The following is a 16,842-nucleotide window of genomic DNA, read 5'->3' as shown; positions in this document are numbered from 1 at the left end:
AACATGTGCTTACCTTGGGTGTGGTAAATGGTGAATGTGCCACTGCTCCCACAGAATGGGCCCAATGACTTCAACAATGGAGGCCCTTAATGGCATCAGTAAAATCTCAGACCCCCTGCATGAGAATCTTGTGGCCCCTTCCGTAGAAAACATGTATCCTAATGCATGGTTTAAGAAAAGACTTCCATGTATGCATTCTCAGGCTTCTTAACATCCTTCGTCTCCAGAGCCCCTGTTGAAGGTGAGGTCCTCAGGCTGGGGTCCAGTGGCCCTTGCCTCCCTCTCCCGCCATAACTCAGAGCTCACTGCCTTGTGATGCTGTTGTGTTCCCTGACCCTCCTTTTCATTCCCAGGGTGAGTCCTTCCCACCCTTCAAGGCCACCATGTCTTTGACAAGGGCTTCTCTGACAACACCAGTCTAGAATGAGCTCCTATTTCCCGGCTCTGTATCATGCAGATGTTCAGGGTAAAAAAGTTGAGCCTGGTGCTTTGTCTCTGTAGTAGGCTATGAGTGTGTTGTATCTCTCCTACTGCCTGTAGGAGAGAGACCCATTGATAAGTCCTCTGCAAATACCTGGAAGATGGCGCAATTGAAAAGGCTGTTGACCAGGAGCCAAGAAAAAAAAGTGGATCCACCCACCCTCACTGGTGTCTCCTGTGAAGTGGGTGAGCCTCGCTCCCACCCCACATGGAGCAGCTATGTGTCTTCCTCCAGAAAGAGCCACTGCTCAGAAATGGTGATGTAGGAGCAGCACGCAAGTGGCACAGGACCAGAAATGCCCAAGGTGGTAGAGGGAGAAGCATCTATGGGTTCTATTTGATTTTTTTCCCCATCCATCCCATATTCTAATTGTCTCTCTTATTGAGTGCTATCCAAAGCCAAGGCTAGTACAGGTGGGAATCCTTGTCGTTATTGCCAAGACCTCTAGGTTAACAACCGGTGTTTCTCCAAGTAACTCCTGACATATCTCTTCAGGATACATCAAGGACTCTGTGCTGCTCCAGGACAGTCAACCTAATGTACCAAAGAATCTCATACCTCAACAAGATCTTTCAGGTGTACCCCCAAAATACTACCTCCTGCCTGTCTTCCCTCCACTTTGGAGCCAAGAAGGAAAATCTCTTAAACAAGGTACATGTTGATCTTATGACAAGTTCTCAAATATTTGTACTATTTTTTAACAATGTATTTATGTATTTGAAAGAGTCACAGAGAGAGAGGGGGTGGGCAGAGAGAGAGAGAGATCTTCCATCTGCTGATTCATTGCTAATGGCTAGGGCTGGGCCAGGCAGAAGCTGAGAGCCTGAAGCTTCTTCGGAGTATCCCAGTAGCTACAAAGGCCCAGTCATTTGGGCCATCTGCTGCTGCTTTCCCAGGTGCATTAGCAGGAAGCTGAATCTGGAGTGGCTGGATTCCAGCTGCCACCCATATGGGATGCCAGTACCATAGGCAGCAGCTTTACATACTATGCCTCAGTGCTGGTCCCTGGATTTTTAAAAATTAGTATTTTTTAAATGTTTATTACAGAGGTGGGGAGGTTGCAGACCCATGTGGGCCTCTGATTAGGGTGGAAAGGGTTGGAAGAGGGGGAAGATGAGTAAGAGAAATGTTTCTGTCTTCCCTCCCATGTCCATGGGATGGGGGTGTTGGGGGATAGAAGAAGTTATGCCACTCCTTGTTGTCAGACTACATTAATGCCAGGTGTTCCCTGGATTTTTTTGAAGTTGTATTTATTCAAATGAAAGGCAGAGTGACAAAGGGAAACATGTTTTTCCATTTGCTGAATCACTCTCTAAATGGCCATAGCCAATATCAGACTAGGCGGGAACTAGGATCCCAGAATTCCTTGTGGGTCTCCCACATGAATAGCAGGAACCGAAGCTATTGGACCACCCTCTACTCCCTTTGCAGGCACATTACCTGGAAACTGGTTGGGAAAAGTCAAACCAATACTTTAATATGAAATGTGAGCAAGCAGCAACTTAACCAAATATGCCACAACACCTGCTCTAGAGTTTACATTTTTAATATCTTAAATTAAATAGGAGTTCCCCCAAATTAGGTCGAGTCTGGATTTCATGTTCCTCATCTGTAAAGTGAGAGGATTGGTTAGTCTAGCACTGTGCAATAGTACTTTCTGCAATGATGGAGTATTTTATCATTACCATTCAATATAGTAGGAATTTAGCTTCATTTAGCTTTTGAACACTTAAAAATATAGCTTATGCAACTATCTGTGAAACTGAATTTTTAAATTAATTTATATTTAAATAGCCACATGAGGCTAATGGTGCTCTGCAGGACAGCTCTGGTCTAGATGAGATGTTAGATAATTTCTTAGTCTTTTCCTCTTCATTATTCTTTAATCCTATGATTTTTATGGCAATATTATGTGAAAAGTTTTCTGACTTTGAAGCCAGATATCTGTAGCAATGGCATTCTCTCATTTACAAAATGTAAGATCTTGAGGAAGTCACTAAACCACCTTAAGTTTCTGTTTATCTACTGTGTCGATCTTGGGAACTTGTAGCATTAAAAGCCAGAGTTACTTTGGGGAAAGAGAGGAGGAAATCACTGGAAAGGACAAAGCTGAAAGCATTGGCTGTTAGCATAGCCTTGAGAAAAGAAAAAAACAGGGATTAGCATAATATAGAAGTAATCTTTATGGAATGAATAAGGAATTTTCTAAAAACCATGGTAGTGCTTGATCAAGCCTAGTCTTTGGTGGGGAGAGTCAGGTCAGAATTAGGAGAGGATCTGGCTAGGTGAAGGAATAAAGAACATGGCAAGTCCTCAGAGCTTGGTGCCAGCAAGCACTCCAGCCAACATGTGTGGTGTGAATTGTGACTCTGGCCCCAGCACTGTCTGTCCATGTGAAGGATGCTGGCCAGGCAGTCATAGTTTTCTTTCTAAGTTAATGCTCCCATCTGTACATCCGTCTTTATGCACTTGGCTGGTGTGGATCATCAGCTCTTGAAGCCAGTTGATGCTGGGCTCCTGAAGAAATCAAATGGCCTCATTGGGTTGTCCCTGTGTGAGAAGCTGCTGCCCTTCCCCAGATGGCACACTGTCTGCCCATTGCCTTATCTCCTCTTTCTTTGCAAAATTACTGTCTCCAGTTAATATCCTTAAATGTTGATGCCTTAGGATTCCAACACACCATTGAGGTTAGCACTGCCTATGTTTCTGCAGCTGGTCAAACACTGCCTGTCTTATGGACCAAATGGTGACATATACCAAGGTCACAATCAGGCCGTAGACAGCCATGGTGAATCCCATGGTCACCAACACAGGAGCCTGGGTTGTGTGACCTCCCTAAGCCTCAGATGCCTTGTCTATAAAATAAAACGAACACTCCCACCTTTACCTCAAGGGCTGTATGTGGGAGTAAAGCAGAATGATGTGCCATACCTGGCACATAGTAAGTGCTCAATAAACATTAATTACAGACCTTCCTAGCTTGTGGCTTATAAGCATAATTACTAGCTAATTGCAGCGCCCAATTGTCCATGATCACAGGGGCCAAAGACATGAAGTTTTAAAGAAGTAAAAGAAGCTGAACCAAGAAGCTGTAACTGGAACCCTGTCTGGTTGGCATTGATTTTAACTTTATAGCCCCTTGACTTCTCTCTCCTTTCCAGATACTTAATCTCGAGAAGTAGGAAGAGTCCTGGCTTCAAATCCCAGATCTCCTAACCATGTGATGTTGGCCAGGTCACTTCCGTTCCACTCTGTACACCTGCAAAATGTCAGTAATGAGATCTGGATTCCTTATTTGGATGATCTGAATCCATATTTGAGATAGAAAGAAACTGTCTTATGGTCCTCTTTCTACAACCCTGTTTTTATGAAGCATGAACAAATGAGCCCAGTGATGTTTACTGATGAAAAAAACTATCAAAGTTTGAGAAGTCTATCTCCCCTTGGCTAGAGCCAAAGAGCAAATTGTTTCTCCATTTTCCCCTGCTCCTAACACTCTCTTCCTCCAGCCTGAGATGCATTTGGTTCCCAATGCATCTGTCAAGGAATGGTAGACCTGGAGTCTGATGGACCCCAGAGGATCATTATGTAGTACCTTACAAGGTCTTTAGTGCTGGACACAGGACTTGGAGCCCTTGTGGGGGCAGGCCCAATGTGACCCTGGGCCAGCTCAGATTGAGGGATCCCCCATGCCTGCATCTCTCCTACCAGTTCTCTTGGCAAGACTTCCAACCCAGAGAAACCTTGAGCAGCCAGCAGGGGGATGGAGAGAGAAGGGGTGAGAAGGAGGAAGAAAGGCTACGAGGAGCAAGGAGGTCCGTGTGTGAGCATTGGAGGCTAGACAGAACACCCAGGTGGGCATGATAAAGAGGGCAGTGTGGGAGGAGGCTGGCTGGGGGAGAGGAGGAGGAGCTCCTGGCAGCCCAGTGCTCCCTCCCCATGACTTCCAGAGCCCCCAGTTGACAGCAACCTACTGGGAGCAGAGATGCCCCTAGAGCTTGGCTGCCAACAACAGCAGGTTTGCCACACTGTCTCAGCCCCAAATCCACCCTGAGTGAGTGCTGAAAATAGCTGCAGGACCCCTTCAGCCATCGATGAAAGATTTGCTAACCACACTAGAGTCATCTGTTGACTCAGATCCTCCCTGAGGGCTGCCAACGAAGGAGTTGCGTTGAGGCCCGCCTTGCTGCTGCATTAGGCAGAGGTTTCTCCACCAGCAAGCAGCCTGCAGCAGACTGGGCCATCCCAACAAAACTCAGCAACCCTCACAGTAGGCAAAGGACTGTCACATTCACATCCTATTTGAGCTCCAGAAAACTCTGCAAGGAAACAAGGGCCGGCGGTCAGTGTGCCCATTTTACAGATGAGGAAACTCTCTGAGAGAGACCCACCCATGAGTCTCTTGATCCCCCACTGCGGCCCTGCCTCCACTCCAATCCTTCCAGCCCCAGCTGCCACTTCCATGCAGGTGCTTTCAGAAACAGCAGGCAATAGAAGGAAAGGAACAAGGATCTTTAGCTCAGAGAAGCAAGCAGGGAGGCAGCTTGGAGGCAGCAACAGCACTGAGCTGAGCTACTGTTCACCTTTGCAGGTCACCAGGGTCTGCAGGAAGGGGAAGCTGGGTATGGAGGATGCATGGAGCAGGACTCTGGCGCTGACAACCACAGCAGTCAGGGGCCCTCCAGGCTGCCACTGAGGAAGCAGCCCCAGCAGGAAGAGGCACCCCGAGCCAAGGTACTGCATCCAGCATCTGTCATGCTCTTCTTGGCTTCAGGTGGGATTCTCTCTGCCTTTGCCATTTCCTGGGGTATCCAGAGATAAGAAAGGAGATGGGATCCCTCAGACCCCCATCTCCTAAAGTGTCATCTGTGAAACCTTGGCACTGTTCTTTGCTAAAGGGACCTCACAGATTTTGGGGAAATGCTGCCTTCTGCATGTTCCTTCCAAGAAGTCTCTGTGCATGTTTAGATATGGAGTCCCTCAAAAAGATTCTGGGGGTAACATCAGTAGCTTGATTTGTTTAACTTGGGACTTTCCAGAATGACTTACCCCAAACACCACCCTGACTCTTCATCCCATGTGGGCCACTGCTGTGGTCTTATCCAGGGAAAAGAACTGTTGGCCTTAAGCTTGGAAAAGATAGATTTGAATCCTGTTTTATTTACCAGTTGTGATGAGCCTGCGCAAGAAACCTAGCTTTGAGCATGAATGACCTTTTCTGCAGAAGTAGAGCTGTTGTGACATACAAAGGGACTTCAAGACACTCAAGGAATTCAAAGATAGATTTGTTTGGGTGCCAAAAAATTGATATCCATGTATTTTTGTATATCTCATAAAGTTACCATGAGAACTAAAAGAGTTAAAATGTGGAAAGGCTTCATGAACTGCAAAATGTTTGTTGTATGTGTGGGCATGTGTGTGGATATGCAAGATAAGTTGTTCATGAAACAAAAAATGTGAACTTGCTTGACTCATGAGAAGGTCCTGTGCTGAGCAGAGCAGGAATAGAACAACCACATGGTTGATGGGGAGAGGAGGAAGACGTTTTATGATGGATGACAACAATGAGACCAGCATTTCATTTTGATTTAAAAATCATTTTTGCAAGAAAGCATTATAGGTCAGGTATGATTAAATGTCATTCTTTCTAGCAGCAGTGTAGGAAGTGTTTTATTGTAATAAATAACATCAAAGATCTTGCTATGGTATGTTTGCTATGGTATGCTTGCTTGTCTTCTTCCAAGGCTGTGAAAGCCATTTCACCCCTTGGAACCACAGGTCTAGCCATGAGGGATGACCATGAATGGCACCTGAGTGCTCTGTTTCTGGCCCTCTGTTTACAGCATTGTGTATCTGTTGTTTCTAGGACACGTCAGGAGCATCCCAGGAAAGCCACAATGAAAAGCCCCAGCAGAACTCCAGAACAGCCTCCAGCCAGGCACACATCCATCATTCTTGGCTCCTGGGCCCCACGTCCCATATTACATACTATGGAGGTGCCTTTCCCAGTCGGAAGGCAGAGCTTAGGGGTAAGGAGCCCTGTGTCTCACACTGTGATCTGGGAAAACCTACTAGTGCAGAGTCCATCTAAGAATGCTGAGATATGCTGAACATCACTTCCTTGGGCTGCTCACCTTAGACAGTAACAGAGTCCAGGGTCTGGCGCAGGCTAATTCTCTGCCTGCTGCGCCAGCATCCCATATGGGCACTATTTAAGATCCAGCTGTTCCACTTCCAATCCAGCTTCCTGCTAATGGCCTCAGAAAGCAGAAGAGGAGGATGGTCCAAGGTTTTGAGCCCCTGAACCCACGTGGGAGATCTGGAAGAATCTCCTGGCTCCCAGCTTTAAATCAGCCCAGCTCTGGCCATTGCAACCATTTGGGGACTGAACCAAAAGACCTCTCTCTCTCTCTCTCTCTGTAACTTTAACTTTCAAGTAAAATGAAATAATAAAAATAAATCTTAAAAAAAAGGAAGTAACAGAGTCTGAATGGGCTTGGGAATGGGACTCCGTCAGTCTCCACCTTGCTTCATGCTTCACCTTGCCCATTCTTCAACCTTACTGCCTGGGTTCCAGTTATTCTCCTACTTCCTAGCTGCGAGCTTGGGCAAACTACTTCTGTGAAGGTATTGTGGGAATTGACCAAGTCAATACATATAAAATATTTTGTATAATTCTTTCCCCTATATCTGTCTCTTCATACATTTTTTTTATTATTATCATTCTCTCCATCATCTGACTCAGCTAATAAGAACACAAATGTCATGAGACCGGGAGTCCCTGTGCAGCTGTCCCAGCCAAAGCCACCACTGTCTGTGCTCTAGGAACTCTGCGTGCCTTTCTTCCCATCAGCCAAAAAGGGATCTAAGTTGAGTGTCAACTTCTTCCCCCTCCAGACCTGCAGCTAATAAGTTCTCCTTCCCATCCTTTTTCCACAGACAGAAAAGAGATTGTACAACTCCGCAAGACCAGAAGTGGCCCCCTGTTAGAGGAGCCCACAGCTGAAAAATTCCATTTCCCTCCCATAGCATCTGCCACTGGTTTGGAGAAGCACACCCCAGGGGAAGTAAAGAAGAAAAAGGTATGTGTGAGAGAATGGGTGTGACTTATGCCCCCTAGACACACAATCATACAGAGGGATGTCTCAAAAGAGAACGTGCTTCTCCAGCTTCTCAACTGGCTGGTGGAGCTCGCATAGAGCTGCAGTCATTTGCTTGAAGTTAACAAAATGGCAAAGAATAAGGATCTGGGCTGTCCCTAATTCCACGTTAAAGCCTATGTGCTTATCATACTCTCTTGTGGCAACAAAATCCTTTGTTCTGCTGAGGGGTTGGGAAGATCTGTAAACAGGCAAGGACAACACCATTCAAGTTTGTAAGCAACTGTCCTGGTCAAGCAAGGTTTTGTTCAATCACAGAGTCCTTGGGAAGCACAGGGTAAATTCTCCAAGTTTCCTAACCCCCTACTTCTTAGAGATCTGCTGAATTATCTCTGGCCTACTTCTCCCTTGAAATTCTGCAAGAGTCTTTAGTAGCTTAGAGACATCAGGGGTGAATAGAAGCAAGCAGGGGTGCTGGACTCTTTTGCCCCACAGCAACTGTATGAACATGAACAGAACCTCTTGCACCCCTGAGCCATGGTGTCCTTGTCTGCACTCAAGTTATGCCAACCTCCTAGAGCTGACAGGAAGCTGAGAAGAGGCCATGGGTGTTTAGGAAAGCATTTTATGTCTGTTGGAGAGCTACGGCACTGGCAATGAATCGTTAGAATTCTCATCATCCCAAGTGTCTCTGAAGGAGCCTCAGGTACTCCAGGAGGTTTAGGCACCAACCAGTACAGGAGGTTGCTTTCAGTGTGTTCAGCATTTTCCCAGAGTTCCTGTATTTGAGCTAATCTGAGTCTTTTCATCACATCAGAAATGTCCTTTGGGCCAGAAATAAAATGCAGACCTGACTTGCCAGAACCGGCATGGGCCTAAAAAAAGCCCTCCTCCTCATACCTGGGCCATCCCCGAACAGAGCCAAGCTCACAGGAGAGGCATCCCTCCCCTCAACCCAGGGATACGGTGCCCGAGGAAAGCATCATTTTCCACTGTATTAAAACTCTATGTCAAGTTTTAATTAGAATTAAGAAATTAAGGCGTGGCTTGTGAGTCATACCTCACACAAATCGTCTGAGATTCCGCACAGACTTCTCAAAGCAAACCTTGTTCAAGAAAACACACAAGGTCAGCATTCAAGGAAGGGCATTTAGTGGGCAGCTGGCACCTGGGCAGTGAAGGTCTCCAAGAACATAAAGATCCTATGTGCATATGTTTGGTTAATCATTTTTCTTAATATCTCCAAATTACAAATATTAGCCAGTTTTATTTGGTTGAATTTCCTTCCTCCATCAACTTTAAACACACACAATGCTAATGTGTGTTTCTGATCACTTTTTTTTTTCTTTTTGGGCACTGAAAAAGTAGAGATGGTTTTATGTTTTCCTTCTGTGAAATGCAGCTCTTTGAAACCTAGCACACATACACATTTCATAAAGCAATGTTCATGTGTTTGAAGGTGCCAATAAGAGAAATTTTCAGCCACTTCTAAATGATTAGTAACAGGAAGTATACTATCTCTAATGGCTGTCTATCTTTCTCTATTACAAATCCATATACATTGTATGTGTGTGTGTGTGTGTGTGTGTGTGTGTGTGTGTGTAGGGACAGAACAAAATCTTGGCCAAACTAATTGCTGATTTTGACACACAGTGCTTCTGTTTCAGCTGTGTTCATATAGCAAGTGAGGAGAAGCTTAGCTTTGTTGCCAGTGGCTGTTTTGGCTGTTAAACCAACAAGAAAGGAGACTCTCAAAGTTTATGTACTTATCGCTTGTGGCAACAATAATCCAAGTTCCAAATACTATTGTAATTATGAATACGAACTCAGTTACTCCTCTCCACAGTCTTGTGAGGCAGGCATTATGCTCACTCCTGCTTCACAGAGGAAGGGCAAAGGGCCTGGAGAAGTGAGCAAATCCGGACTCATCTAGTTTCAGCCACTTCTTACCTTAACAGCTGCATGTCAGAGTTCCGCACTTGGCTTGTTGCCACTCACCAACAGAGGCTGTGATTTCTCACTTTGAGTACACATAGCTGGGATCAGCTGTGTCTTTTTTTCCACCTTTTGTCCATTTCCCTGGCTGCAGGAAAAAGGCTCTCTACCCTTTCAAGACCATTAGATTGATCATGTTGGTAAGGCACAGAGGAATCAGAGGCCTGAGTAACACAGGACCTATGCCATGCTCCCAGTAGACCAAGCAGCCCCACCAAAGCCAGATGCAGGTTCCCAACTTGCCAAGTTCTACTTCTTCCAGCTGCTCCTGGTGTAGAGGATATGATAAGACTGAGTATCATTTACTACTTGTGAGCAGTGGGGTTTTGATACCTGACATATTGGTTTTGTATTTCAATTTTTTCCAGGTGCCCAAAGCTTTGAAATTACCTCCTATCTCTGAAGACCCATGCAAGGTCCTATTGCCTTTGAGGAACCAGCTTAAATCCCTTGAACCCCCAATAGAACTCTTCATTTTTCCAGTGGAGATCCACTTCCACACCCGACACCCACCAAAAGACAAAGCCGTAAGAAGAGGTAAGTCCCCTGTGAATGGGTGTCCCCCTGGGGAAACTCAAGTGGTCCAGAAAGGACTGAGATTTGGGGTCCTGCCAATCCATGCTGCTCGTAAATCATGGCTCACCTTCCCTAGATTCTTCTCAGATAATGTTCCGAAGGAAGGGGAAAAAAGGGTAGGATAAAGAAATAGATCTACTCTGGTCACATTCACTTCCATTTTTAAAACAAAGGGCTTGTTTTGATTTGAGAGATTGATTCACGGGGACACAAAGAGAGGAAACGACAGAGAGGTCTTACATCCACTGGTGTATTCTCCAAATGGCTGCAATAGAGAACTGGGCCAGTCTGGGAGCCAGAGGACTCTTCAGGGTCTCCCACATGGGCACAGAGACCGAAGAATCTGGGCCATCCTCCACTGCCCACCCTACTATGTTAACAGGGAGTTAGATCAAGAGTGGAGCTGCCAGAACTCAAATCAGTGCCCACATGGAATGCCAGCACCACAGGTAGGGGCCCAATGTGCAATGCCATGGCACCAATCCCCCACTTCCATTCTTAAAAATATTTTTTTGAACTTTTTATTAACCAGTACTATTTGCTGAGCTGTGAAAGAGAAAGGAAAATAGGCATACACATAAATGAATTTGGCGCACTGTGAATATGAAAACGGTGCAAGAATATTTCGGTCATCATGAACCAGATTCCCACACACACAAAAAATAAAGTAGGAAACAAGACCACTATCCCTGAAATACAAGCCAGTTAAGGGTTGGGGGCGGCAAATGTTGGCAGACATCTGGGATTATTTCACTGCTATAAGTAAGCAATGAATTTAGCTGAATTTTCTGACAACTAAGGTGAAAAGGATATTTGGATTTTCATTTTATGAAACAAAGATTAAAAAAAAAAAAAGCTGGTCCAAAGCATCATTTTCCTGCTGTTCTTCTGTAAGGGGTCAACACTACAGTAGTTATCAGGGTAAAGAGATTTTGTATTTCCAAGTGAGTTTCTAAGATATTTGGGGCACAAGCAGAATCAGTTCCAAAGGGGAACTTGGAGAGGCTTTCTCAACAAGGCCTCACCTTGTGTCACAGGAGAAATGGTTTCTGACTTTCCTGTGTCATTCAATCCAAAGTACCTTTTTCTGAAATACATCCTTGAGCCTTGCATTCTCTGAGAACTCAAAGGCAAAAGATGACTTCAGTTACCAGGGCAGTCTAGTAAAATTTTCTAGAAGCTTCAACAAAAATTGTCACTGAAATTTTAAGAGCTTTGACTCTTGGAAATCACACACACAGCCGTTTCATCTGCAGCTGCTTGACATTCTCTCTCTCTGAAAACTGTGCCTGACTAGGGTAAGAGCAGTCCATGGACAGGGCTCGAAGAGAAGAAACACTCCACATCTTGGTTGTTGGGCACAAGTTTACATCCATCAAAACTCTGCGAGCTAAACTCTTCAGATCTGTGCGTTTCATTCTGAGTTTACCTTTCAGAAAACTTGGTCAGACCTTTAAAAGAAGCACCATGGTGCTTTAACGTGTACACCTTGTTAGTGTCCTAGTATGAGGAAGCCCACAGATCCATCAGGAGCCTGCTGCCACTGAAAAGGCAGTTTGTTAATCACAGCCCAGGAAGATGGGGCTTGCCACACCAGGCAAAGTCACATGGGGCAGCATCAGGCTCTGTTAGCTGGAGAAGGGAAGGAGAACCTGGGTGAGGGCCTTGGTGATAGTTTTAGCAGAAGGAATAGGTGAGGCAGGGAATATAAACTAAGCCAGGTTAGAGTTGGCATATGGTATGGCTGTGGTTCTCTGGTACAGATCCTGGGGTGATTGGCATACAGGGGTATCAGCCCAGAAATGTAACTGTTATTATTGAGGAGGTAGCTGATGATGAGGGACTCTAGATTGGTTGATTGGTGTTTACATGTGTGCTCATAGATGAGTCATCTCCTATCTCTAGGAGTTGGCTCCCGTGGGTAAGGGGGGTGAGTGGAGGGAGGGGCAGAGGACCACAGTCACCTCAGGGTCAGTTAAATTCCAGATGTGAAAACATCACGATGAAACAGATGTCATATGGAGATAAGGCTATTCACAAGACTGGGTTAAATCTAATTTTTTTTTTAGATTAATTGATTTTTATTGCAAAGTCATCTGACAGAGAGAGAGACAGAAATATCTTCCGTCTGATGATTCACTCCCCAAGTGACTGCAATGGCCGGTGCCAGGAGCTCAGATCCTCTTCCTGGTCTCCCACACGGGTGCAGGGTCCCAAGGCTTTGGGTCATCCTCAACTGCTTTCCCAGACCACAAACAGGGAGCTGGATGGAAAGCAAAGCTGCTGGGATTAGAACTGGTGCCCATAAGGGATCCTGGTGTGTTCAAGGCAAGGACTTTAGCAGCTAGGCCATAACACTGGGCCCAAATTACTGTTTTTGACACTGGTGTTATGGCACAGTGGGGTCAGTCCCTGCATATGAATTCCTATTTTTCCTTCACATTCCATGTGGGTTCCACTTCTGATCCAGCTCCATGCCTGGGAGGACAGCAGAGAATGACCCAATGGCTTGGGCTTCTGCTCTCCATTTGGGAGATCCAGGTGGAATTCCTCACTCCCAAACAGCGGATAAAGAATCTCTCTCTCTCTCCTTCTCCTTCTCCCTCTCCCTCTCCCCCCAACTCTATGGCTGGCATTATGGCATGGTAGATAAAACTGTAGCTCACAATGCCAGCATTCTGTATGGGTATATGTTCATGTCCTGGCTGTTTCACTTCTAATCCAGCGCCCTGTTAATAGCCTGAGGAAAGCAGTGGAAAATGGCCTAAGTGTTTGGGCCCTGCCACCCACATGGAAAACCTGGAAGAAGTTCCTGGCTCTTGACCCAGTGCTGCCCATTGCAGCCTTGTTTTCCATGATGACTTTTACATGAATGTCACAAGATCCTCATGAACCAGATATTTTATTTTCTGAAGTTTTAATTTTTCTCTTTTTTAAAAGCTTTTTAAATTTTTATTTGAAAGGCAGATTTAAAGAGAGAACAAGAAAGACACAGAGAGATCTTCCATCTGTTGATCCGCTCCCCAAATGGCTATAGTGGCTGAAACTAGGCAGTCTGAACCCAGGAACCAGGAGCTGCCTCCAGTTCTTCCACATGGCTATAGGATCCCAGAGCTTTGGAGTATATTCCGCTGCTTTTCCAGACCATAAGCAGGAATCTGGATCAGAAGTGGAGCAGCCAGGAAACAACCTGGCTCCCATATTGGGATGCTGGTGGCACAGTGTGAGGCTTACTCCGCTAAACCATGGTGCCAACCCAAACCAGATTCTTAAAACTTGTAGCTACATTCATCTTGCCATCATGTCATGAAAGGAAAAAATTGGAATAAAATTCAAAGAAAGCTAGCTGAGGGGTGGAGAGGGTGCTTCCTCCCCTTCCTTTCCTCCACAACCCTCAGAAGCTTCATGCAAACTGAGGAAAGCCAAAATCAAACAAAATCCTCAGCCAACTCCAGGACCAGCCAGATCAGAATTTGTCATCAGGGCATAGGTCCCAAATGAAACATCATATCAATACGTCAGTGACAGTTTTGCTTTCTCTGTTTCTCCTAGGTGCTCCATGCTCTGAGTCAAAACCAGAAGTGGAAATGGGGACCAGGTCTGCACAGAGGCCTCCCCTGAAGCAGGCCCTAAGACCACGAAAGTTAAGGGTGCATCTCCCAGTGGACACAAGCAGGGCCATGCTCTCACCTCAAGGTAGCTGCTCCCACATCCCACAGCAGTTTGTGAAAGGACACACAGCACAGCACTTGAGGGTTGTCAGCCAAACACAAGGCTGAGAGAAAGGACAGTCCATCTCCAGCCTCTTGAAGTGGCTTTTATTCAGGCAGCCACTGCCTCAGCCAGAGTGCTGGAGTAAAGTTAACTTGATGACTGTGTTGTAAATGATTCAGTCATGAATTCATCCCCCTGGTAGTATTTTCTAGTTGCAGGTATCAAAAGATACCAACTTTATTAAATATTTTCTGCATGCCCTATGATTAATCCTGTGTTTGGAAACAGTGGAATTTGATTCCCAGTCTGTTGTGGGTAGGTAGTCACTAAGCAGTCCCAATAGCAATGATAGCTTTCATGCCCTTTTTTTTTTAAACTTCATGGAAACACTTGAAATCATAGATGCATCCAAGTGTCTATTTTTATGTGTTAGATCAGTTGGAAGTAATGGGCTGTCTTTGGAAAGCTCCCAGTCTCAGAAAGCTGAGCTTCTTTTCTGAAAGGTGTGTGAGGCAGCAGGCCCATCCTGTCAAGTGACCTCTGATGGGATGCAGAGGGATAGAGTCCTCCTTCCCGGCCAGGCTCAGCTCTGAACTTCTAACAAGCAACATCTTGGATATGCTTCATGACAACCCCAGCAATCTGAAGCCCTGGCAGAGAAGCAGTCTGTGGATGTCACACAATTCTGAGTGGCCTTGAGAGGACCAGAGCTCAGGCTTTGTCATGCCAGAGTCTGTGTCCTTCACCATTATATTGCATGGCCTTTCAAAAGAAACAAGTTGGTAAACCCAGGTCAGGACATCCTTGAAATATGTCTGTTTTGAGAACATCCTTTGGTTCCTGTGGCAAAGGTTAATTTAGTCTGTCTCTCAAGTCAGTTAGTCCTCTGAAAGACTTAGAAGTTTCTCTTTTTTACAAAATCCAGGTATGGGCAGAGGTCACAGTGTGTGCCAGTAAATAAGAAAGTGGCTTTCTCATCTGTGGGCCTAGGCAGGCAGGTGCACAGCCGGAGCCATGCAGTACAACAACAACACTCTGAATTCCATCCTTACTGTTATTCATCTTGCCCAGCTGTGCACTTGTTTTGAGCTGCCAGGCCCACCCACAGGGATGGAGACACCAGCTAGAGTTTGTCTCTTGCCTGTGTGGCAGGAAGAAGGTGGCCTAAGAAGTTCCAGAGAACTTGGGGTAAATTTGCATAGTATGTTGACTCAGTCTAGTAATAGACCCATAAAGAAAGAGATTCAGAGAAGCAGGGATTTTCCTGGAAGTTGTTCACACATTGAGGTCCCTAGTGCAAGGGTATTTAGAGTTAACAAGACAGGCTGTGCCATCCCCTTACAGACTGGAGTCTTGTCCCTGGATTCTACTGGGCACTACCACCGAGGGCATTCTCTGCCAGCCCTGGCATCCTGTTTCTCCCTGACATTGCCCTAACAAAGCTCTCTGCAGTAGCTCTTGCTTCTGCAACAGGTCTCTGCTGCTCCACCATCCCAGTCAGGTTGTCTGAAACCAGGCCTCAGAACAGAGATGGAGACCTCACTGTCTTCACTGTCTCCATCCACGCGGCTGACTGCATGCCATGCAGTGACTGTGGCTTTCCATTGTGTATAATACACACAACTGGCAGCTTTCTTCTGTGGGTGTCTGCCAGTCACCCACTTCTAAACCTACTTCTCCCTTTTTTTTTTTTTGGCTATTAGCACTGACCCTGCTTCTTGGTACTTATTCTGTTGGCAGCATTTTGTCACTATAACAAATACCTGAACCTAGCAACTTGGGAAACACAGAAGGTTTATTCTGTGATTAAGGTTTATTCTCATGATTTGGAAGGCTCGTGGTGTAAGATCAGGTAACCCCATAGGTCTGGTGTCTGATGAGGGCAGTGGATGACCAGCAGCAGGCAGTGGGAGAATCACATGGTAAGTCAGGAAGCACACACAGAGGCCAGGATTAAAAACCTACCCTCTCAAGAGAACTGGATTCTGAGGTACGCCCCCAATGACCTCAGGACCTCCTAGCAGGTCCAGTTCCTAGACACTATAATTGGGTCAAGCCTGTACTCTAATTCATGGTTCATTATCATTAATTATTAATTACCTTAAGATTTTGGGGACCAAGCCTTTAGCACATATGCATGTGGGGGCCAAACTAATATTCAAATCATAAAAGATATCACCTAGCATTGCAGTGTAGATGGCCACATAACTGCTCATTCTATTACTTCCCTGACCCCAGACCACATAATTGTCTTCTTTGGGAAAGAGAAGGTAAATGAGTGCCACAGCATTTGTACAGCAACCTGGGCTGTCACTGTGGGGACCCACATGCCTCTGCCAAACTTTGGGCCAGCCCTGCTGAGAACCCAGGCATTCCTCAGCCAGTGCAGGTGTCTTATGTGTGACCCCTGTGGAAGTAAAGGCCAAGGCTCCTACCACCCCAGCCATGACAGACTGTCGGCTGCCACCCTTGCCTGTGTTGAGGGTACCCATGATGGACATGCATCCTTCTAACTGAGAGAGCGTCTCAAGCCCCACTGTCATTGCCATTGATTACAGTGGAACAAGACACAGGGAGTCCCAGCCATTGCTGCCACCTCGGGAGTGAAGCAACAGATGACAAAACTCTATCTGTAACTCTGTTTTTCAAATAGATAAATCTTAATCTTAAAGCATATATACACACAACTAAAATGTCAAAAGTGTGAATATCAATGTAAAGACATGGAAAATATGAAAAAGCAAAGCAATAAAATGCCCCTGAAGTGTAATAGTTGTTTCACAAAAAAGGAGACAGAACTGGCCAACAAAAATGAAGAAATATTTCATATCACTAGCATTAGGGAAACCACAGGAGATATCATCTCATTACAGTTAAAGTGATTGCCACAAACAAGAAAATAATACTTAAGAGGTTGCAGGAAAAAGGAAACACTTGTTTGCTATTGGTGGAAATAGTATATTAGTACAGCCATTT

The 16,842-nt window shown here is 45.5% G+C and overlaps 1 protein-coding gene across 1 annotated transcript in view; it reads left to right on the top strand.

Annotated features, from left to right (window-relative positions):
* LOC121168113 (uncharacterized protein KIAA2012 homolog) overlaps positions 1-16,842 on the top strand; it is a 121,719-nt gene that overhangs the window by 20,291 nt on the left and 84,586 nt on the right. Inside the window, exons 4-9 of the mRNA XM_040997904.1 lie at positions 977-1,132; positions 5,073-5,215; positions 6,348-6,510; positions 7,421-7,563; positions 9,945-10,113; positions 13,705-13,848. Coding sequence (XP_040853838.1) covers positions 977-1,132; positions 5,073-5,215; positions 6,348-6,510; positions 7,421-7,563; positions 9,945-10,113; positions 13,705-13,848 — 918 coding nt within the window. The remainder of the gene's footprint in view (positions 1-976; positions 1,133-5,072; positions 5,216-6,347; positions 6,511-7,420; positions 7,564-9,944; positions 10,114-13,704; positions 13,849-16,842) is intronic.

The sequence above is a fragment of the Ochotona curzoniae genome, unplaced genomic scaffold (genome assembly GCF_017591425.1).
Source record: "Ochotona curzoniae isolate NIBS_2020 unplaced genomic scaffold, NIBS_Ocur_1.0 patch58, whole genome shotgun sequence".
NCBI lineage: Eukaryota > Metazoa > Chordata > Mammalia > Lagomorpha > Ochotonidae > Ochotona > Ochotona curzoniae.
This window is presented reverse-complemented; position numbering and strand designations above follow the sequence as displayed.